The 23,498-nt window shown below is 45.2% G+C and overlaps 2 protein-coding genes across 2 annotated transcripts; one reads left to right on the top strand and one right to left on the bottom strand.

The window, feature by feature from the left end:
- Positions 1-1,250: 1,250 nt before the first annotated feature.
- stk36 (serine/threonine kinase 36 (fused homolog, Drosophila)) lies at positions 1,251-11,281 on the top strand (the record flags this gene model as incomplete). Its single annotated transcript, XM_080013553.1, has 19 exons — positions 1,251-1,334; positions 2,799-2,939; positions 3,066-3,143; positions 3,237-3,367; positions 4,579-4,828; positions 5,798-5,891; positions 5,989-6,179; positions 6,270-6,355; positions 6,635-6,752; positions 6,974-7,102; positions 7,184-7,360; positions 7,471-7,562; positions 8,046-8,109; positions 8,319-8,429; positions 8,513-8,587; positions 8,694-8,805; positions 9,170-9,294; positions 9,518-10,420; positions 11,169-11,281. 19 exons carry the CDS (start codon positions 1,251-1,253, stop codon positions 11,265-11,267), a joined length of 3,060 nt encoding a protein of 1,019 aa, XP_079869679.1. The 3' UTR covers positions 11,268-11,281.
- Positions 11,282-13,789: 2,508 nt separating this feature from the next.
- atf5a (activating transcription factor 5a) lies at positions 13,790-15,868 on the bottom strand (the record flags this gene model as incomplete). The annotated part of the gene is made up of 3 exons (XM_080013552.1): positions 13,790-13,976; positions 14,241-15,408; positions 15,727-15,868. The coding sequence occupies 3 exons, from the start codon at positions 15,866-15,868 to the stop codon at positions 13,790-13,792; spliced, it is 1,497 nt and encodes a 498-aa protein (XP_079869678.1).
- Between the last annotated feature and the right edge of the window lie 7,630 nt (positions 15,869-23,498).

The raw sequence follows: 23,498 nt of genomic DNA, 5'->3' as shown, positions 1-23,498 counted from the left end.
ACATTGCTTGTGCTACAGATATGAGTCCATGCACTTTATTTCTCTTGCTGCAGAGCTGTGGCTTGTACTCACGTGCAGGGTTTTCGTGTTTTTTTTTTGGGGGGGGGGGGGGGGGGGGGGGGGGGGGGGTTGCTTGCTTCTCCTGCTAAACACACGCGACATCTCGTGGACAAAAGAGATTGGACAGAGGGAAAACGGGACCTTTCTAAAAATAATAGAGAAATAATGATGGTGATAATAATGATTATAACACAATAAGTGTCATGTATAATCATTAATATTAACAATAATAATATGAATAATATTTATAATAATAACAATAATATCAACACCACACAATAGTAATCATATTAATAATAATGATAATAAAATTAAATAATAATAATAATAATTAGAACAATACAAAGAATTGTTTTTGTTTTGTTTTTTCCATTGTAAAGTGTCCTTGGGTTTGTTAAAGGCGAATTCCCAATTATTATTATATAATTATTAATATATTGTTATATAATAATAATAATAATAATAATAATAATAATAATAATAATAATAATAATACAAAGACAATAAAAACAAAAATCTGATCCCAAAAATGTAACCCTAGATGTTCTAATGGCCCTTCTGCAAGTCTCATGTGAAATAAATGAACACAAGTGTGAGATAAACACACTTTATTAATCTGCATATGAAGGTGTGTCATACAACTGGGTATGATTCCCACTCTACAGGAAACCTCTGTTGCCACTCCGCCCCAGCGCGTTCCCCGTTGCTACGGACGCCGTACTGTTGCCGGCCAAAGGACCCACGCTGTCCGTTAGCTGTCCGTAGAAAAGCCGGAGTAGAGTTTTGGACGAAACATCGCGGAGAGCATGAAAACCTTCCTTGTTTTGAGTTTACTTTCGTAAACACCCATTAAAAATGACACCTCCGTGCATGTGTGACTGAGAGTGTTCTTTCCGACGCGTGGACGCCATTATTCTGAAACGGCAGACGTGGCGTTGCCGTGCCGGGAATCGTTTCCTCCCCGCGACGTAGAAAACGTGAGCCCTGCTTCCCTCTGCGACGTGACGTGACGGCAGCGCCTTCATAAGGCTCTGGATTCTGACGTCAGAGGGACGTCACATGACGCCGGTTGCCTTGGTGACCGCGGTGGGGAGCAGGTAAACAGTCGGGAAGACGTTTCTACAGGACGACTACTGTTGTTATTATTATTAATAATAATAATAATAATAATAATAATAATAATAACAGATATGGATTCCTACCACGTCCTGGAGTTAGCAGGACAGGGCTCCTTTGGCCGAGTGTACAAGGGAAGGAAGATCTTCAGCGGCCAGGTGAGTGGAAGTATATAGTACACTGAAAAGAGTACAATATGCATATATATAGTGCAATGAAATAGTACAATATGTATATATAGTACATTGAAAACAGTGCAATATGTATTTATAGTCCACTGAAAACAGTACAATATTTGTATATAGTACATTGAAAACAGTACAATATGTGTATATAGTACATTGAAAACAGTACAATATGTACATATATAGTATAGCAGAAACAGTACAATATGTATATATAGTACGCTGAAAACAGTACAATATGTATATATAGTACATTGAAAACAGTACAATATGTATATATAGTACATTGAAAACGGTACAATATGTGTATAAAGTAGACAGCAAACAGTACAATATGTGTATATAGTACATTGAAAACAGTACAATATGTATATATAGTACATTGAAAACGGTACAATATGTGTATAAAGTAGACAGCAAACAGTACAATATGTATATATAGTACATTGAAAACGGTACAATATGTGTATAAAGTAGACAGCAAACAGTACAATATGTATATATAGTACATTGAAAACAGTACAATATGTATATAAAGTACATTGAAAACAGTACAATATGTATATATAGCACACCAAAAACAGTACAATATGTGTATAAAGTACACAGCAAACAGTAGAATATGTATATATAGTACATTGAAAACAGTACAATATGTATTTATAGACCACTGAAAACAGTACAATATGTATATATGGTATATTAAAAGAGAAAAACATGTATATATAGTACACCAAAAACAGTACAATATGTATATATAGTATACCGGAAACAGTACAATATGTATTTGTGTTTCAATGTACTGGGTTCAGTGTATTTGTTTCAATGTACAGGTTTTAGTGTACTGGTTTCAGAGTACTGGTCTTATTGTATTCATTTCAGTGTACTGGTTTTAGTGAACTGTTTTAGTGTATAGGTTTTTGTGTATAGGTTTTTGTGTACTGGTTTCAGTGTACTGTTTTCAGTGTACTGGTTTTATTGTACCGGTGTTAGTGTACTGGTTTCAGGGCACTGGTTTCAGTGTATTGGTTTTAGTGTACTGGTTTTAGCGTCTTGTCTCAGTGTACTGGTTTCAGTGTACGGATTGAATGTCCTATTTCAGTGTACTGGTTTCAGTGTACTGGTTTTAATGTACTGGTGTTAGTGTACTGGTTTCAGGGCACTGCTTTCAGTGTCCTGGTTTAAGTCTACTACTTTCAGTGTCCTGGTCTCAGTGTACTGGTTTCAGTGTCCTGGTCTAGGTGTACTGGTTTCAGTGTCCTGGTCTCAGTGTACTGGTTTCAGTGTCCAGTGTCCTGAAACAACGATCTAAATCCAGAATAGCGACCGTTTTGTCTGAAACACATTCCCCGTGTTTATTCCCCGCCAGGAACGATCAAGATTGATGACATTTCTGCTTTAATGTTTGTGCTGCCGCACAAATCATTTTGTCTCCAGATCGTGGCCCTGAAGTTCATTCCAAAGGTCGGTCGATCCGAGAAGGAGCTGCAGAGTCTCAAAGGGGAAATCGAAATCATGAGGGGACTTGAACATCCAAACATTGTTCAGATGTTCGACAGCTTTGAGACGGAGACGGAGGTACGGCGGCTGAACTGCCTCGTATTTTTAACACGGCGTAGGAACATCCCGCTGAAAAGCATCTGGCCCTGCTCCCGTGGAGGATTTTTTTAATGTTTATTTTCTTCCGTGCGTTGTTTCCAATAGTTTGTGGTGGTAACCGAGTACGCGGAGGGAGACCTGTTTCAGATCCTGGAAGACGACGGGAACCTGCCAGAAAGTCAGGTAACGTGCCTCGAGCCGCCGCTCGCGGGGCCAAACAACGACTGAAACGCGACCGATCACGTTGGTGAAGGATGTGGGTTCTCCTCTCTCCAGGTCTGCCATATCGCCTGCCAGCTGGTCTCCGCCCTCTACTATTTACATTCACATAGAATCCTCCACCGTGACCTAAAGCCCCAAAACATTCTTTTGGCAAAATGTGGGGTGGTGAAGCTATGTGATTTTGGGTAAGTTATTATTGATTATTGATTACTTCAAGGCCCCATAGTTTTTCTTATTCCAGCATTTTTTTTTTACCATTACACTGTCTAAACAAAGCGACAAAATGACTATAACTTCTTTATCAATTCGTTTTAAAGGACTTTCCATCTCTTTCAGCTGAACCTTCTGTTATGGATCAATCAATCAATCAATCAAAGTTTATTTATAAAGCACATTTAAAACAACCACAGTCGACCAAAGTGCTGAATAGGCCTGAGATATGAAATACATGAATAATACGGAAACCATAGGAATGCAGTAAAACAGTTAAATCGGATAGCTTAAATTTTAAAATGATATGGCCGATAAAAAAAGAGAATAAAACCATACATGTAAAAATGACGATAAAGTTATTGTTAAAAAAGTAATAGAAGAAAATAAATAAGCATTAAAATAAAACAAAGGAATAATACAAAATATATATATCAACAAAATAATTTCGGCACAACGGACAAAATCTTCACGTTGACCGATTATTGAAGGGGAATGCCAAAGAATTAAAGTGTCTACGGTACGGGCAGGGCTTATGTGTATAGGCAAGCTATTCCAAAGATTAGGGGCCACCACTGCGAAGGCGCGGTGCCTGGATGGCGGAACATCCAGGAGCGCCTGGTTGGTCGACAACCTCTCCCCTCTCATTGATTCTCTCACATCTGTCCCCTGTTTACCTAAACACACACACATAAATAAACCACTTCAAATCCTACTAATGCCGCTGATTCCGAGTGAAGGTTCATCCGTTACAGTGTTGTACAGTTGTACTTGTTGTACTTATTATACGTCGCTTTGGACAAAACAGTCTGGTCAGTGATGTCATGTAACACGGTGTGTTCTCCTGACCCGACTGCTGATCTGACGGAGCGCGACCTGAGAGCGGCTCCAATGTCCCGCCTGGTTTTTTCACCGAGCACCATGCATCTCAGCACGGGCGGTGTCCAGGGGCCCCCTTTCCTGTGGTGTGTTTTTTTTCAGGAAGTCCAGTAAAACGACATTAGGCAGGCTTCACGTTCTCCCCGCGCAACGCCGTCGCGCTCCGGACGACACGACCGACGAGACGTTTGGAAAGACTCGAATCGATCAGCGTTTCCTTTTCTAAAGAGGAGCGTATGTGCAAACCCATTATTGCCGAAGTCGTCCCTTTCCTGAGCTGCATGTCTGTGGAATCCCCTCCTTTTAGGTTTGCCAGGTCAATGAGCATCTCCACTTTGGTCCTAACTTCTATCAAGGGAACACCGCTGTACATGTCCCCCGAGCAGGTGAAGGAGAAGCCGTACGACCACACGGCCGACCTCTGGTCTCTGGGCTGCATTCTGTACGAGCTCCACACGGGGGCGCCCCCCTTCTACACCTACTCCATCTTCCAGCTGGCACAGATCATAGTGAGAGACCCGGTGAAATGGCCGGACACGATGAGCCCGGTGTGCACGGTACAGCAACTTGAGTATTAGGCCTTGTGTCCCCGTAGCAGAGTGTAAGCCTCGCTGTGTTTTATATTTATGTCTGTTCAATGTCTTCCGACTTGGCTGAACCGAGGCCGGGCCTTGCCAGAGTCATGAGAACAACAGTTATTGTTTTTGATGCTGGGTACAAAATGGTCTTTGGAATCTGAACAATATCCTGAATATCGGTCAAAGCAATTACGAGTAATTATGAGTTACTACACATAATTTGTTTACATCAGGAGCAACAGAGAGAATACAGAATATATTGGTAGCTGAGGTGCAAAGGTTCCTTTCACGTTCTTTGAATACTACTGTTACAAGGCTGGTTGACTAGTTGGTGGACCAGCATACTATACCATGCAATACTACACCATGCCATGCTATGCCATGCTATACTATACCATGCCATACATACCATACCATACAATGCCATACATATTATACCATACCGTACATACTATATCATGCCATACCATACCATACCATGCCATACATCCCATTCCATGCCATACATACTATAGCATAGCTATTATACCATGCCATACATACCCTATAATGCCATACATACTATACCATGCCATACATACCATACCATAAAATGCCATACATACTATAAAATGCCATGCATACCATACCATGCCATATCATGCCATACCATAAAATTCCATACTATAAAATGCCATACATACTATACCATACTATACCATACCATACCAAGCCATACATACCGTACCATGCCATACATACCATACCATATCATGCCATACATATTTTACCATACATACTATACAATTCCATACATACATACCATACCATGCCATGCCCTATACTGTATACCACAACCAAGCTGCATGATGCTAATGAAGTCAGGGCATTCTCCATTTTTGTGTATGATCGAATATCAGAATGTCCTAATCACGTGTTTGGTTTTGTTTTCCTATTTGAACACATCAGAGCTTCCTGAAAGGTTTACTGACCAAAGATCCCCAGAAGAGGTTGTCATGGCCAGACCTCTTGCATCACCCTTTTGTCGCCGATGGTGTTTTAGGTGCGGGCCTTCATCACACTACGGCTGAGATGGATCTTTGCTTGAAAGGGAGCTTTGCGTCTGACTCTTACCCTTATTTCTCCCCCAACGGTGGCAGTGCTGTCAGACACCGGTGTCTTCAGCCCCCTGACGGTCACGCCCAGCCCCGAGGTGATGGCGCGGAAGCTCCAGCAAGTCAAGGAGAAGACGGCGGTTTGCGGTGAGAGACGGCTGCTCCGCAAGGCAAGGAAACACTGCGACGGCAAAAAGCAGAGCAAAGGGGAAGGGGACGCACGGCCTGTCAACAATGTATGTAATGGAAAAAAAACACACACACAAATGTAAAGCAACAATACAACTCAGGGCGATGCTCTAAGCTGGTCTGTGTGCGCCCTCTAGTGGGGCAAAGGTTCAGCAGCGACAAAGGGAACAGCCAAGCTGATCTGTGACACAAAGGAACAGTCCAGTGTAGCGTCAAAGCACAGGTGTGTCTGTCTGTCTGTCTGTCTGTCTGTCTTTCTGTCTGTCTTTCTATCTATCTGGGGTTAGGGTCTGTCTGTCTATCTGTCTAGGGTTAGGGTCTGTCGGTCTGTCGGTCTGTCGGTCTATCTGTCTGTCTGTCTATCTATCTGGGATAAGGGTCTGTCTGTCTGTCTATTGAGGGTTAGGGTCTGTCTGTCTGTCTTTCAGATCCTCTCTCCCTCTTTCAGTCTATATACTACGTCACACATGACTTTAGAGACGATTCATTTGCTCCTGTGCAGCAGCCAGATCAGCAGGGGTCAGATCAGCAGGGACTATGAGCAGCAGTTCCCTTCCGTGGAAGTTGGACCACAACTTGTGCGACGCGAAAGACGAAAGAACGCTTTGGCGCCGAAGCAGGTCAGGGCATAATAAATGAAATGACATGATATGACGTGACGTGACAATGTGAGAATCACGGTTATCACCTGGAGTCACCTCCCTGGGTGTGGTTCAGTGGCTCTACAGCCCAAGTGGGTTCTAACATGGTTCAACAAAATTGTGATGTCCGTCTTAAAAATAAAATTACTTTTTTTTAATATGCTGTACGAAGTTGATATTGGTCCCTTATTTTGTATCAGGACGTCGACTCGGAAGAATATTGGGAGAAATTGGTCTTTGAAACAGATCCGAGGCAGAATTCCAAACTGCTGGTCCACCAAGATGTCATTTCTCAAGTGAAAGTGAAGTTACTGGCGTTTAAATACCAGGTAAGAGTGGGTCAAGGTGGTCCACTTCTCACTCGGGGCAACGGGGAGTTAAACTGCTCTTCCTTTCCTGTGCATCGGCAGCTGGAAGACGGCATCGTGGAAGTGGCGTGGCAGACGTGCCTTCCACTCAGGGTGTTATGTAACCTGATTCTGGCCGTTGACCTTGAAAGGTCCTTGAATCTTGGCTGTCAAGTTGGCCTGCCCCACTTCCTCTTGGACCTGGTCAAGGAGACAGTGGAAAGCCGAATAGTTACCAAGGTAAATGGGATGGGAAACGTATTGAGTATTGGATTTCGGGTCACAGTATGGTGGTGCACAGTCTGCTGGACCACGCCCCGACGCTCGTTCTCTCCCCTTGACCCGCTCAGCAACCCTGGATCGTCAAGCTGCTTGAAGAGGTGATACTCGTGCTTCTGACTTACTGGTACCGGCATTGTGATTGGGCCCAAGCAGAGAACAGGTTTGGGAGTCTGTTTGTGCCGTGTTTCCTCTTTATTTTACACTTAAAGCGGAAATCCGTAAGGTGGTCGGCAGAGTCCCAAGATATTTTTTCTCTTACCTCCAGGTTTACCCTCGTCGCCGCTCCTCGAAAGTTCTTCCTCTGATCGATTGATTTGTTCGTATTTTTTGTCGTCGCTCATTGCGGGGATGTTGTCGTCCGAGGCTGCCGTCCTTTTTTTCCTGAATGTTCCTCCATAGCCACAGTTGTATTGTAAGTCGCCCTAAAAGTGGCTAAATTACATCATGTAAAGAAAGGAACGGAAAGGCGGACCCCTGCGGAACCAACATTTAGAGCACGTGCATAATCCAAATATTTGAACGGCTGTGTCTTTAAGTGTAAAGTATGGGATTTTTTTCCCAACAAAATAATCTTATGGATTACCACTTTAAACCCGACTGAATGCGTGTGCAGTGCGGCCTGTCAGCTCTTCTCTTGTTTTAGGCTGGACGAGTTTGCCAAGCCCTTTGTGAAGATTCTTAAAAAAACAACCCATAATCCTTTGGCAGTAAGTACCCGTAGCACAGGTGGTTTACAACCATAAACAATGTTATCTTTACTTATGTAACATAACATACTTGTCTTGTACTTGTACATAAGTTAAAATACTCAGCTCCACAAATGCTGCTCCCTCTTATATTCTGTTTATATGTCTTCATACTGTATGTTTCATTTATCTTTTGTCAACTTCTGTCTTTGTTTGTTCTTCTTCCTTAGCCTCTAGCCGCCCTAATTTTATCAATGTTCACGCAACACGGAGTCTCGGTGGACGTCGGCATCGGCACGCTGACCGCCGCGCTGAAGAGCTGCTCGCTGGAACCACACAAGGTACTCCGTCGGCCTCGTGTTGGAAGGTGAACGTGAAGCAGCGCCAGCGTCGGTCACCCGGTCTCACCCCCCTTTTTTCACAGCCACGCCTGCCGCTGCCGCCCGGCTGGGGGCTGTGCGACGGCCTGCTCTATCTCATTCTGCACAGCGTCTCCGAGGTCGGGCAGGGAGATCCCAGAGCTGGAAAATTTGCTTCCGCAGTGCACGAGCTGCGCAACCGCCGGAGCGAGAATTCCTAATGCCTCTCTTTGTCTTTGGTATCAGCGCGGCCCCCCGTCCGCGGCCGTAGACGAAGGAATCCTGCTCGACCTGTGGAAAGCCATCGGCGCGTCGCTCGAGACGGCGCGGCGCGTCGACAGCCTCTGTTCGGACAATGGTTTGTCGTCCTGCCGAGGCCGGGTCCAGCCGGTCGTAATCAGATTCCAAGCGGGTTACCGTTCTCCCTGAAGTGATTATTCCCCTCTCCCCTCGTTTGTTTGTTCTGTCAGGACTGTATTCCTTCCTGTCGGCCATGCTGTTTGCCTTCATCAAGTACCCGCCCCTGTGCGTCCCTCTGTTCTCGGAGAACGAATCCAAGTGCGTACGGACCCTAGGCCTCCTGCTCAGGGACGACAGGTCAGAAAACAGTCGGTCTGTAGTCGGTCCCGTAGCAAAAAACAACCGGGCTCCATGGACACGTCTGGCACCTTCCAGTGTTTACAGGTTGTCTGACGAGACGTTCCAGGAGGACCTGCGTCCCGGGGACCTCGCGGTGTTGAGCTGCCTCCTGCTTTGCTTCCCCTTCTCCCTGGACCTTCCTTCCAAGACGACGGCCAAACTCCTTCAGCTCTACGACAGCTGCGGCGTGGTGACCGGCCTCCTGCAGGTGAGGGGTCTTCCTCTCTTCCAGTAGAGACTCCCTTCCCTTTTTTTTCGGGTGTAACAAACACGCTGATGCAACCGAGGATAACTGTTGCAGACGGTACAAATGAAGCGTGCGCCAACCGTCCAACTGTCAGCACTGCTGGGAGTTCTGTTTCTTTGTGTTTGATCAGCGTTGAATTGACTGACTGAGGATTATTTTCTTTTTCATTTATTTTTTTTGGTAGATGATCCGGACCCTTCCTCCTCAACTGTTGGAACTGCCCCTCACGCTGCTGGGCCGAGTGCTCCTGTGCGACCCCGAGCGCTCTGTGCCCCGCCTCTCGGCTGCAGCCGGGGACTGCGGGTTCTTCGCCTCCAGGGACCCGACGACGGTGACCCGGAACATCAGCTCGCTGTTGGCGGCCTCGCTGCAGGTGGAGGTCCTCTGGGACTCGGCCGTGGAGCTCCTGGCGCTGCTGTCCCAGGTGGCCCGCTGCTCCTCCCAGGCTTCCCGCCCCCAGCTCCACCTTGAGGCCGCGGTGCTGCACCGGGCCCTGGGACACTCCCACGCGCAGATAAGAGCCGCCACCTGCAGCTTGCTGGGCAACCTGAATCCGTTCGTGTCGAGCACCCTCCCCTCCCTCCAGCCCGCCACCTTCAAGGATATCATAGGCAGCCTCCACGATTCCTGCGTCCGCGTCCGGCGAATGGCCTGCAGGGCGGTCGGCAGCTGGCTGGGATTTATCGGGGAGGCAGGTTTACAAATGGGAAGAGACGTCGCGAAGGCCAGGTTCGGCGCAGAACCCGGCAAACCGAGGAAGAAAAACGGGCGCTCACACGGCGGGCGCGCTTCGGCCGACGAGCCGACGGGCCCCGGCGACCCCGAGGGCGAAAGCGGCTGGGCGGAGGAGTCGAGGAGGACGGTGTCACCGCTGGCGGCCCTGATCACCGACCAAGACGCGCTGACGCGGCGCCACAGCTGCGCGGCCCTGGGGAACCTGGCCACCGTCGGCGGTGGCGCGGCACTGCTGGAGGAGGACGTGATCCGCCTACTGGTGACGGCGGCGTGCACCGATCCGCACCACGCCGTGAGACAAGCCGCCATCAGGACGCTCTGCCTGTACGGCCGCCACTGTCCATCACTGCAGGTAATGAGTGAGTGGGCGGGATGAAATCAAGGCGTGAGTCCAACATTTTTCTTTTCTTATTGTCCCGTCTTGATTTAGTGAATTATGCTTTTTTGTCGTTTTTTCTATTTTTATTATTATTTGTTATTAGAAATGTTTAAATTACATATTCTTTGATGAAGTAGTATATTACATAATATATTCTTCCATGTGACTATTTGATGCGTTCATAATAATAATAATAATAATAATAATAATAATAATAATATTTTTTATTTATTAATCTAGATTAATATTAATCTTTATTTATGTAGCCCTTTTAAAAACACAGGTTACAAAGTGCTTTGACAGATGAAATAAAAGCAGAGTGTTCAGATCATGGATTTAAAAGGCAAAGGTACATTAATAAACAGGACTTAAATTAATTAAATTGAAAAAGTGGAGAAAGAGACAAATTAATACAATATGATAATAAGAAATAGAAAAAAAAAGGAAAAACTAAATAAATGTGAATAAATAAGTTAATAAAAAGTATGAATAATGAAAGTCACAGACTTGTACATACATAAACAGCTCATCGGCTTTTCACTTTTCTCTTGCTGCTGCTTTCTCAAAATGCTTTTCCAAAACAAATATACAAAATATTCACAATAAATATCATTGCGCCTCCGTATTTTTGTGCAGTGCCTGGGAACCAAATATGAAAAACAAAATGACAGATTGATCCGAAACAGACTCCCTCTCTCTCTCTCTCTCCGACCGTGTGCAGGTGCTGGTGTCGCTGGATGTGTACCAGAAAGCGGTCCACGCCTCGCACCTCGCTCCCCCGCAGTGCGACTATCAACAGCTGATCGACCTCCTGAAGTGAGCCACCAACATCTCACCTTCCTGTCTTATCTCCATCAGATGCGACGCTGTCCGCGGTAACTAACCACCGTCTGGTAACCGGGGCCCACCTTCCCGTTGCCAGATGACTTTTAATCTTGTCTTTTTTTTTTATTTACAGAAAATGTGTCTGTCGCCTGTGAACGGAATATTTCAACTTCTAATAAAAATCATACATTTCTTAAGCTCGCGTTTGATGGAAAATACCGTCTTCTACGTTTTTTTTTATTTAAAAGTTTTAACGATTTCTCACCGCCATCAGCACTCGGTTTCTAAATAAAACCGCAGGCTTTGCGTTGCCCTGTTTAGAAGCGTTTTTTTAATATTCCCATGTGACTCGGCCGGACTCCAGCGGCCGTACAAACGGCAACTCTATTCATTTTCACTTTTTCATTTGCTAGCTTTTGCATTTACACACTTTGCAGCTGTTACTCCCACATTCAGTCTGATTTACATGAACCAACGGCCTCCTCGTCAAGTCAAAATGGCATTTTGGTTTATTTATAAAGGTTTCTTTCACTACACGTCATTGATTATTGAATAGGATGTTGCTTCAAATGTTAGTCATTAAATCTGGAGTGATCACAGTTGTCTGGGTTTGTTAAAAACACGTATATCGTTCAAAAGTGTGTTTGAAGATGCGTGAAGCGCACTCTGAAATTAGGGTTTGATTTATTTTATAACGGCATCCGATCCAATGTCGTTATTCTTCTTGCTCATCTCACTGAGAGTGTGAGAAAATAGAACCCCAGACGGAAAGACGGGACACAAATCACTTTATTTGGTGAAAAACCAATGACAGGCAGCACAAACTAAAAGATGTGGAGAGAACGGAGTAAAAAAAACAAAAAAAAACAAAACGACAAGAGTCCACAACTCAGCTCCAGCTTCATTTTTAAACATTTCCAGGATTTTTCACATTATTTCCCATTTTAGCATCGGGATTGATAGTTCACAGCAAGGATTAAAGCAGGTTTCACCAGCCAAAATATAGTAATAAGCAGCACGACATACATGATAGTGTTCACATCTCTCACTTGAGCGTCGGAAAGAGAAACGTCTAAAGCGGATATCCCCCTCTTTCCCCCCGGACTATAACAGCGGCCACTTCGCCAAAACCACACAGACGATACTCAGACAATATTCTCACACGAAGCTATAAAAGTTCAATTATATTTCTGTTGTTTTTTTTTTAAGTGATTTTTCTACAAAGCAAAGGTCTCCTTCAGTGTACAAAAAGTAGAAATCAGTGCATCCCAGCCATAGAAAAGGTATTGCCTAAACTAGCAATGGAAGAGATCAAGCCTCCAGTCTAATTCCGATAGGTGAAAGTTTCTACTCCGTAGAGAGGAAATGTACTTACAGACATGCAGAGTCTCGGAAAAAGAAAAGTTTCAACATTATTGTACATTTGGTAAATCCAGCCGCGCGAACAGACGCAGCCGTCGGAAACTATTAAATAACCGCAGGGTTTGGGAAGCGATCATTTAACCTGAGCCGCAAAATATATTGTACTGCAATCTGCAACGGTAGAAAGAGCGTCGTTCAACTTTCACATGGAACACACTTTGCATCTTAAAATAATTTGCTCCCCGAATCGCCTGCCGAAGAAATGTTATTAAAAACGTACGGGCGGAGAAAACCTGGGACGACGCCGTCGACAGAAAACCTTAGAACGTTTCCGGGAACGAATGTAGTTCTTGTTTAAAATCCACGATTGTCCATACAGCGATGTTTATGTAAAGCCGCTTCTCCGCGCTACTGCACTCATCATCAGAAGCAAATACTTTAGATGTTCAACAATAATTCTATTGATTGCTGATGTTTGGTTGTTTCTTATTTTTACCTGAAGTTGCTAAAACGCGGCTTGTAGAAGCCATTTCCGTTTATCATCAAATCAATTAAAATTCATGAGAAATCACAATGTTTTTAAAATATGAATTTCCATTTTCTCGGGGGGCCATAAAGAAATGACATTAATATATATATATATATATGTTTTTCCAGATATAGATTCAAAATTAAAATCAAGCTATTTGATCAGTAGTAGCAAAATATATGGCCTCATATATTATTTTAAAGGGTACAATTCAATTATACAATTAAAAATAAAATGAGTTTTAAGCTACTTTTGTTTACTGACATCAACTTGAATTAAAGGCTGCTTTAAAAAAAAAAATTATAAATAAAAGGCATGCGCGACGCAAAATGACTTTCCGCCTTTTTTTCTAATTCAATCCACATCCGAAATGATTGTCGTTTTAACATTACAGTGTCACGGTGCAGGCTCAAATGTTCAGACGGGAATTGTGCGGACGAGAGGCTGTTCAAAATGTGGAAATTGAAAAACCCACGAGCAAAACATGCAAATTACCCAGCCCGCCTTAAGAAGAAAAAACTAAAAACATTTGAATCTGGACAATGCGGAAAAAAAAAAAAATTAAAATTAAAAACTTCAGTTTCCCTGTTGTGTCCTGGCCAAATGGGTGTGGCTGAACCGCGCCCTCACGCTGTCGCGTCCTGCTTCAGTCTTTGGCTTCGGGCCTTGTACACCTCGATCAGCAGGTCCTTCACGTACTGGATCTCGCGCTCCACCGACTCGGCCTTGTCCCGCAGCTCCCGGTTGCGACCCTCGAGGCCGTGCAGCTGCTCCTCCAGGACGTCCAGCTCCGCCCGCTTGCGTTGTCGGTACCTGCGGGTGGAACGTAGAGAGAGAGAGAGAGCGAGAGAACGGCGTGGTTAATGACCTTTACGGGCGCGGACATCACATTCAACGGGACGGCACTGTGGACCCCGTCACCGGGAGCTAGAGCGATCAACAGTGAGAAGAAAAGGAGGAACATGTACATCAGCTTCACGTGGACCATTTGCCCATCGGACCCTGATGAAGACGCGGTAATAAAGATATGATCTATCGAGCGCCTTTTCGCCGCTGTTTGTTCTCCGGCTGCCGTACCTGTGAGCGGCCGTTTTGTTCTGGTCTCTCTTCTTCTGCTTGCGTTCTCCGCCCTCCAGCGGCGTTCCTTCCAGATCGTACGTCAAGGCGCAGTGGTCTTCGCTCAGCATGCACTCCTGCCTGCGGCCGGGCGGGTCCAGGTCGAGACCTTCCCTGGTCATGAGAAGACAAGCGGGGCCCTGGTCGTCCAGGAAGGCGTGGTGCGGGTGGTGCTGCCCCGCCTGTAAACTCTCTGCCTTGACCTGTTCACCGATGCCGGCGAAGAAGCCGTGGTAGGCCTCCGACTGCGGCGTCGGCGGGAGGTAACAGCCGTCGTGGCTTCCGGTTTTCCACGACGCGCCGGCTCTTGTCGCCTCTCCGCCCGCCTTGACGGGGCCGAGCGCCTCGGCCCCGCCGTCGGCCGCCCTCCCGCTGTACACCGACGCATCCTCCTCCTTGCGGGCGACGTCGAGTGCCGCGCCGAAGCCGAAAGCGGGAAAAAACGCTTTTCCGTCGCCGCCGCCGACGTCCTGACCTATGCAATAACTTTTTTCCTCTTTTGGGGGAACGACGCACCTCCTGATCTCGACCGCGTCGCCCGCGCAGTAGCCCTTCCCTCCCGCCTGCTCGTCTTCGACGCAGCCGTAGCTTCCGTTGAAGGTCACCGCTAAATTACCTGAGTTGTTCCCTCTGGAACTCCATAAGCTATTCTCATACTCGTCGCCTAGCCTCGCCCCGTCAGGGAGCCTTTTGGGGCGACTGCAGCTGTATGGGGCGTGTCTTGGAATTTTGGAGCGGCCAATGGGCCCGCCACAAATACTCAGGAGGTCCAGTTCCCCCGTTGCCAGGGTAACAAGGAGAGGGCTCGATTCCGATTGGCCGGAAGCGGAATACGACGCGTAGGGCACCTGGCAGAACGCCTGAGGGCCCGCCGGCGGTGGACCTTTGTCGCATCGCCCAAACTTTGGACCCTTCTCCGGCAGCGGCTCGGACAGGAAGTAATCCTCCAGCTGAGCGAGCTCCTCCTGCAGTAGCGAGGTCATGACCTCCAGGTCGGAGGGCACCTGGGTGTCATTCTGAAGGGGCGAGGGGGGAAGGGAGGCGTTGGTAGGGGAGGGCGGGGAGGGAGGGTTTGGGAGGTATGAAGAGAAATCCACTTCTTCAGTCATCCAGTCCGAGAAACCATCACCTACCGAGGGGAAAAAGAGGAAAAAAAACGAGTTTAATCTTTGCAACTACCTAGCCTTAAAAGCATCATTTTGTTTATGAAGACGAGGGATAAACGCATCAACTCGGCATCGTAATCCCGCAGCGTCGACGCTATCGTACGCGTGATATCACCGATGCGCGAGCAGGAAGTCGCAACATTTCCACGCCTCGGATGCGACTTTGTCACTCGCCGGCCGAGGAGAATGAGCACTCCGCAGCGCCGTGCCCACCCGAAATGGGGAAAGCGGGGGGGGAAAAAAAAAAAAAAAAAAAAAAGGGTACACTCGCAGCGACTCACCAATTAAGTGCTGAGTCTCCTCTGACACCTCCCCCCTGCACCCCTGTGATTGGCTGTGGTTAGCCTGTGGGTGAGAGGGAGCGAGGGGGTCTGCCGGGCACACACCAAGAGCCCTCCAAACAGGAGGAGCGGGCGCTGCCATCGCTTGGTCTGCGGGGGTTTCGGTTCAGTCCGAGCTGGAGCATGTGCAGTGAGCGGGCGGGGTCTGACAGGCGAGCCACAGAGCGCAGGGCGGGGTGAGCGTGGTTAGACCTGGAAGGAGAGCAGAGCGGAGGGGAGGTCATTCTCAGTTTTGAGCGCCCAACTGTTTCGTCCGCGAGCGTCACCGAGGCGCGGTCGCCGCACGGGGCTCGGGTTTCTGTCACCGCCGCGTCCCCTCTCGCGGGGCCACGTTTTATTTTTCCACCGGTGATATCACGAAGGACGAATCAACTGATCTGAGATGAATAGATAAGGGGAGCAAATGTCATGAACGTAGAGGTGCGATTTGGAGCTCGAAATGACCAGCACAGTCTGAAATATTGTTGGGAAAGTACATCAATGACCTTTATTATCAAGGTTTGTTTTGGTTCGCATTAAAACACAACACACGGAATACAAACAAAGGTACTTCTATTCTCTCTCTCTCGCTCTCTTTCTCCACGCACGCACACACACACACACACACACACACACACACACACACACACACACACACACACACACACACACACACACAGTCATTCTTTGGGTATTTAAGTACGACAGGGAAATGGTCCCTAGTGCCTTGGGACACACTTGGGACACACTTGGGACACACTTGGGACCGGGGTTGCGGTTGCCATGGGAACCAGCTGTTGCTGAGACGCTCCAACTCATTCTCCTCAGCACCGTTATCATCATTAAGCGGATAATGCAGATTAACCCCTTCAGCTGCTTGGAAGTGATTTGCGTGTCATTTCATTAAATAAGCTGCGTGCAATGCAACCCGCAGTGATTTCTGTCTCTAGGAGTGGAAAGAAGATAGAAAACAGAAAATGTTTTATAAAACTGAGTTTTTAAGTATATCAAGAAGAAAAAGTACAACTACTACTACTTCTAATAATAATAAATGAATGAATAAATAAATAAATAAATAAATAAATAAATAATAATAATAATAATAATAAAACAACTGGAGAATGAAAACTTTGATATGCAAAAGTTTTGTTACTCTAACATTTAAAAGATAATAATAAGAGTATTTATGTAAGTATTTATCACATACATATTGCACTTTACAACATGTAGTGAAATGCTTTTTGGAACCTCCAAAGACTTTGCTGAGCAAAGTAGAAAAAGAAAAAGGAAATAAAAAAAGATAAAACATATAAAATAAAATAATAACAATAATAATAATAATAAAAAAATATGAATAAGATAGAAAATTAAAATACTAATATGAATATGAAAATAAAAATAAAAACCTATCCAGCATTCAAATATTGGAAAGTGTTGGAACTTACTCCATTCTCGCAGGAAGTGTAGCGCACGGTGCGGGGCTGCTTCCGGGGTTCGGCTTCTGCGGCGGTTAGAGAGCCGCCATGTCGCGCGGCGGACCCGGGACGGTGCGGAGAGGGAGGCCGGGGGAGACGCAGCTCTGGACGGCTTCAGCTCGGGCACTGAGCCGCTGCTGCTGCTGGCGCCGGAGCGTAAGGAAGAGGAGGAGGCGTCGGCTCCCTCACGCCTAGCAACCGGCCGCGTCACTAGGGACGCACCACGTCACGGATCGCTCCGCCGCCCGGGCCCCGATCAAAACAGTCCGCCGTTGTTTTCCAACGCGGGACTATCTGACGCGTCGGACGCGGAAGCGCACCGCGCGCGTTGCACCCGGGTTGCATCAGGGGCGCGCGCGGCGGGCCATTGGCCGAGCGCCGTGACACGCGCTTTCTCATTGGCTGGGCGCGACGGCGCGAACTGATTGGCTGCTCGGCAGTCACCAAGGCAACGCATCCCCCCTCCACACCCCCCCCCCCCCCCTCCCCGCAGTGCTGGAGTCACACGCACGTGTCTCACGTAAACAAACAGAAAGAGTGTTTTGATCTGGAGAATTACAGCTGCATGAATGAATATCCATTGGTACACAATATACAGTATATATAGTAGTATATGGAACACCATATAATATTTATATATATATAAATATTATAGTACAATTTATAGTATTATAGTACAATATATATATAGTAGTATAATGTATAACTATCATTATCATACTATAATATATATATATAGTATTATATTATTGTATATATGGTACTATAGTATTATAGTACCATATATATATATATATATATATATATATATATATATATAGTAGTATATTATGTGTTATGATACTATATATATATATATATATATATAATTATTATTACATATATATTACTGTATATATGGTACTATAGTATTATAGTACCATATATATATATATATGTATATATATATATATATATATAGTAGTATATTATTATTATGATACTATATATATATATATATATATATATATATATATATATATATATATATATAGTTATAGTACAATACATTTATATTAGTTCAGTACAATATTGAACTATATATATATATATATATATATAATTATTATTATAATATTTATTATAATAATGATAAAAAAAGAATAATTATGATAATAATAATGATAATAATAATACTAATGATAATACTTAATAATATATAATAATAAAAAATATTAATAATCATGATCATAATAATAATAATAATAATAATATGTTTATAATGAAGGTTGGATGACTGCTGACAGGCATTGTGGCTCCACATGACATCCACTGTCCAGAGATAATAGATAAAGGAAGCTGCATGTGACTGAGTGCAGTCTGCTGGAGCCCTTCATTCATTTAACCTGAGAAAACCAGATTTTTACCAATGGACCACTGTGGCAGTCGTTCAATGATGATTTTTAATAAAATCCTGAAGACGCGAATGAGCTCCTGTTGCTATAGTAATAGCGGACACTGCCCCCTATTTTAGACTTGTTTTCGGGATGCTGTTGCCATGGGATTTGCATCTCTCTCCCCCCACCACTCCCCTCTCCCTCCCTCTCCCCTGGATGTTGTTCTTTCCGTCGTTGCTCTTTAACACTTTTTTTTGTTTGTTTGTCTTTCGCTGAGTTGCATCCCTGTAACGTTATTCGGGTTTTTTTTTGCCGTATTTCTTCCTTTGACGTTTTACTGGAACAAAATATCTGATGGTCTGGGTAACGGACCTGTTGTCAGGCAAATTTGTCCCCGAATTTTTAATTATTCTTTTTCATAATCTCCCCAATGGGGGCCTCGCCTCCCGACGAAGGGCGCATCCACCGGTTGCACTTCGAGGAAACGTCCACAATGAGAAACGACAACTTTGGGGGGGAGGAAAAAAAAAACGGCGTCGGGTACGATCTCGCTGCTCGGCAAAAAAGGCCCTCCGAGCGGCCGGAGACGGAGCCTCCACCTGACGCAACACGGAGGGAGGCGCCCGCAACGGAGGTCGGACCGAGCGGCGGGAGCCGCAGAGGCGGGAGTCTCCCAGGACGCCCCCCCCCCCCCTCCACCCCCGCCCGGGCTAATTGGTCCACGAGGGCCGGGCCGCTTGCGGCGCTGGAAGGCGCCAAACCCCGGTGCTGCTGCTGCCGCCGCCGCCGCCCGACAGCACACGATCGCCTGATCTCGCAACACGTTACCCCCCCCCCCCCCCGTCGCTGCCCACCTTTTATGGAGGCGGTGGCTGGGGATGGGTTAGAGCGATTGCCGATGCGATCCCCGGCTCCTCCCGGTACCGTGTTGAAGGCAGACACCTAATTAACCCCCTAACTGCTGCTCCCTGGGCGCCGCCGCTCCTGACGTGTCAGTTGCCGGGATGGGTGAAAAAAAACAAAAACGCAGAGACACATTTTGTGGCCTTAAGCACTTGTGCAGCGGCGACGAAGCCGATCTTTTAAGCGCCATCCGGCCGGTCCGGATTATTTTCTTTTCTTTTTGATCAGGTTTGTCTCGACGACAAGCGGGAAATCACCAAACGAGCCAGAGCAGGAAGCAGCTGCTCCTTAACCGACACCTACGTTCGCTCTCTCTGAATCGCTAAAGCAGAGGAAAAAGTCAGGAAGAGTAGACGCAGCACGCCAAGAGCACGTATGGCACATTAGTGAGGGTTACAGCGCCATTTCATCATCATCATCATCATCATCATCATCATCATCACCATCATCACCATCATCATCATTACCATCATCATCTCTCTCAGCATGTATTGTCCTTAGAACACCAGCAGTCTGAGACGTGAACCAATGCCACAAGAGATTTGTCGGCTTCGCTTTGTTCGGTGAGCTTTCAAATCTCCCGTTTCCATGTGTTTGCATATCTGAGAAAGACATCTGATCAAATATATATATAAGGGAAAAAAACTGAACCCACGAGACACTCGTCTTTACATTGTTGCAGCCTTCACCAGCCGCGGCAGAACGGAGCCAGACGGCCGATTGTGGGTATTTACGATTCCTCAAAGACTTCACGGCAAATTAAAGGTGTGGATTTGAGGCACCGCAGCTTGTGTTTCGCTCCAGGGGGATGTCACAAAGGAGGACGTCTCCCAATACTCCCAAATGAGAGCTCAAGGCACTGCAATACATTCATACACACATACGTACAAACATACATACATACATACATACATACATATGATCTGTTGAACTTGAACTTAAACATAAATACATACATACGTACATCCATAATAATAATAATGCTCATAATAAGAATTATAACGCTGATTATAATGTTCTTCTTCTTCTTCTCCTTTCAGCTGCTCCCGTTAGGGGTCGCCACAGCGGATCATCTGCCTCCAATTCCTTGCTAATAATAATAAAGCTAATAATAATAGTTATTATAATAATAATGATAACAATATCAAGTTCAAGTTCAAGAGGTTATTTGTCAGAATTATAATAATGATTATTATAATAATAACAATAGCAACAACAACAACATCAACATCAACATCAACAACAACAACAACAATAATAATAATAATAATAATAATAATAAATATAGCTGCAGGCAGCAATACACAGGGTCCAGTATCGACACCAATCACAATTTTTGAAGTTCCCATGGAACGTAGCATCAGTTCGTGCTGTCGCTCCTCTTTACATCAGTATGACTATTCATGAATTACATTTTGAGGATGTTCGAAGATTTTCCTCATTGATACATGAAAATACATGGATTCAGCCTGATCCTCATCTGAATTTGGCGTGATGGACGAAGTTGTGAATTAGTTGTACATTATAGCTATTGAAGGTGATTGAAGTTCAGTGAAACATCTTATTATACTGCCACTAATTACAATTGATAACATAATACAATTTCCAATTTTCTCTCTTTCTCTCTTCTCTCATTATTGTTTTTTTCCACTGTAATCTTTCTTTTAGAATATTGTGACTGACCTTGACGACTGGATTTTTGGACAATTGCTTCTTTATTGTCTTAGATTTTTGCATTTTTTTTTTGCATCTGAACGAAAACGAAAACAAACTTCATAATTATTTTACATAACAATAATAATAAGTACATGTTATTTTATAAATATAATAAATTCGTGTTAGTTGTAACTATTAATTCATTGTATTTTTTCTGTTAATAATGTACAGTTGTAAAATTCAGTTGAATAGATGATTTGTCTATGTTGTAACGCAGACAACAAAAATGGAACTTTAACATTTATTTGGCATTAGAATTATTATGGAAGAACTTGTCAGTAGTTTATCGCAGTTTTACGTATGGAGGTGTAGGTTTACCAAGGTAATTGGATTTACAGTATTTCAGTGGTGACTTTTTTCCTGGGATTAAATTTTAAATAAGTTACATTTCCATGAATTACAAAAAAGGTTGTGGTATTTCTGAGGGTAATTACCATTGCACCGATTCTATTTTTCCGACACCCATCTGGATCTTGAACGCATCACTCAGTTGCACATTTCAGTAGATTCGACTCAAGTTCAAGTTCAAGTTCAAGAGATTATTTGTCACACACACATACGTGGTCACGAGTTTTTGTGGACACATTTTTCATATTTTTTTATGAATCCAGCAAAGTAATGATGACCAAATAGATAAAATATCAATGGAACAGATTCACAGACATCCACCGAGTAAGAAGGTACATAACTATACATGTAAACGTGTAGTTTGTAATCTCTAACCACTACAGAGTGACTGAGTCTACACCGCACACTGGACACAGTCCAATGTACATTCTGAATCAGAACCTGCACATTTATAGTAAATAGTATTATGACATCATAAAGCGTCTTATTCTAAATCTCATCTCCTTCATTTTGTTTACAACCAGCGGCGCGTCAGTCAGCAAGACCAGCTGAATATTTGGAGTTAAATTTTATCAGTTTTTCACTAATATCTGCTCCGTAGGTTGATCGATTTGGATGAAACTTAAACCAAGAGATCTTTAAACGACACCTCAACCGTGTTCCCAGTTTCCATCATTGTTGTGTTCCTGCTACTTTTTCCCCTGTTGTAGATACTTTGGAGTTCAATGACCTAGTCCCTGTCTGGTATTTGGGTCAAATTTGGTCGATTTTTCACTCATTTCTTATGTGAATCGATTTGGATGAAAGTTGAACTGCAACATGCCTGTGACATACCGGTTCAAACAATATCTAAACTGTGTTTGTAACTGTAGTTTTGTCTACCACACGCCACCCAAGTGGCGTTTTCAGGGACCTCCAGCAACAGAGACACAGATGATGGGGTAGAAAACACAAGTTTATTGTGGAGAGGGGGCTTGATAGAACAAGCCCCGGAGCAGATGGACATAGTCATGACAAGGGTCCTCTCTCCTGAGTGTGTGTGGGGATGGAGGTTTTACCTGTTGCTCGTTAGAACAATCAACGAGTGAGTACGAGGTGTACAGCCACTCCGATCCAGGGCCCCAATTATCTAGACCCAGGTCAGGTGTGGCCACTCAAACCACACCATCCCCACGCCACATACCTGCGACACCAAACTGAGCCTAAAATACAGACTCTGACATAAGGATACTATACCTAAAATGAATAAAACACCGGACTCTGAAACAGGGTTCCCATACCTTAAACAAACAAATGTCCAAAAAAAAAAGTAACTGGTCTCCTTCCAGGGGACCTGGTTCCCTGGAACAGCACGGTCCACCGGCTTCCTTCCCCCAGGCCGTCGACAGACTGCCCCCTCCTCCCTTCCGGAGCGTGGGGCCTCGGGCTGCTGTGTTGGCTGGGGGAGGCGTGGCCGGACTTGGCTGTTGCGGGGGCTGCTTGGAGGGGTGGCCTGGCTACTGGATGGTCCCGGTGGTGGCTGCTGGGTGGAGAAGCTAGCTACCAGCGGTTACCTGTGGTGGTTTCTGCGCTTGCTTCTCCCCCAGTCCTCCGCCAGACACCCTGGGTGCTTCTGCTGCCAGTCGGGAGAGGGTTGGTGCCGGGGCCGCCCGTTGACCCGCTGGTGGCTTCAGGGCGTCTTCGGACGGCCCTTCTGTGTCCCTTCCCTGTGCCGGAGAGTCCCTGTTCAGGTGCCACTTGTGGGGAGTCTCTGCCTACAGGTACAGCTTTAGGGAGGAGTCTTTCTTGCTGAAGTTCCTCAAAATGGTGGGAGTTTTTATTATTAAGTATAAATAATAATGATGATTTTGGGCGCAGGAGGAATGGCGTTCAGCTCTGGCTCCTGGTCGGCTGATGGGCCCATGCACCGATCCCC

The sequence above is a fragment of the Zeus faber genome (genome assembly GCF_960531495.2).
Source record: "Zeus faber genome assembly, chromosome: 14".
In the NCBI taxonomy this organism is placed as follows: domain Eukaryota; kingdom Metazoa; phylum Chordata; class Actinopteri; order Zeiformes; family Zeidae; genus Zeus; species Zeus faber.
The sequence above is the reverse complement of the archived record's forward strand: the minus strand, read 5'-3'. Positions and strand labels throughout refer to the sequence as shown.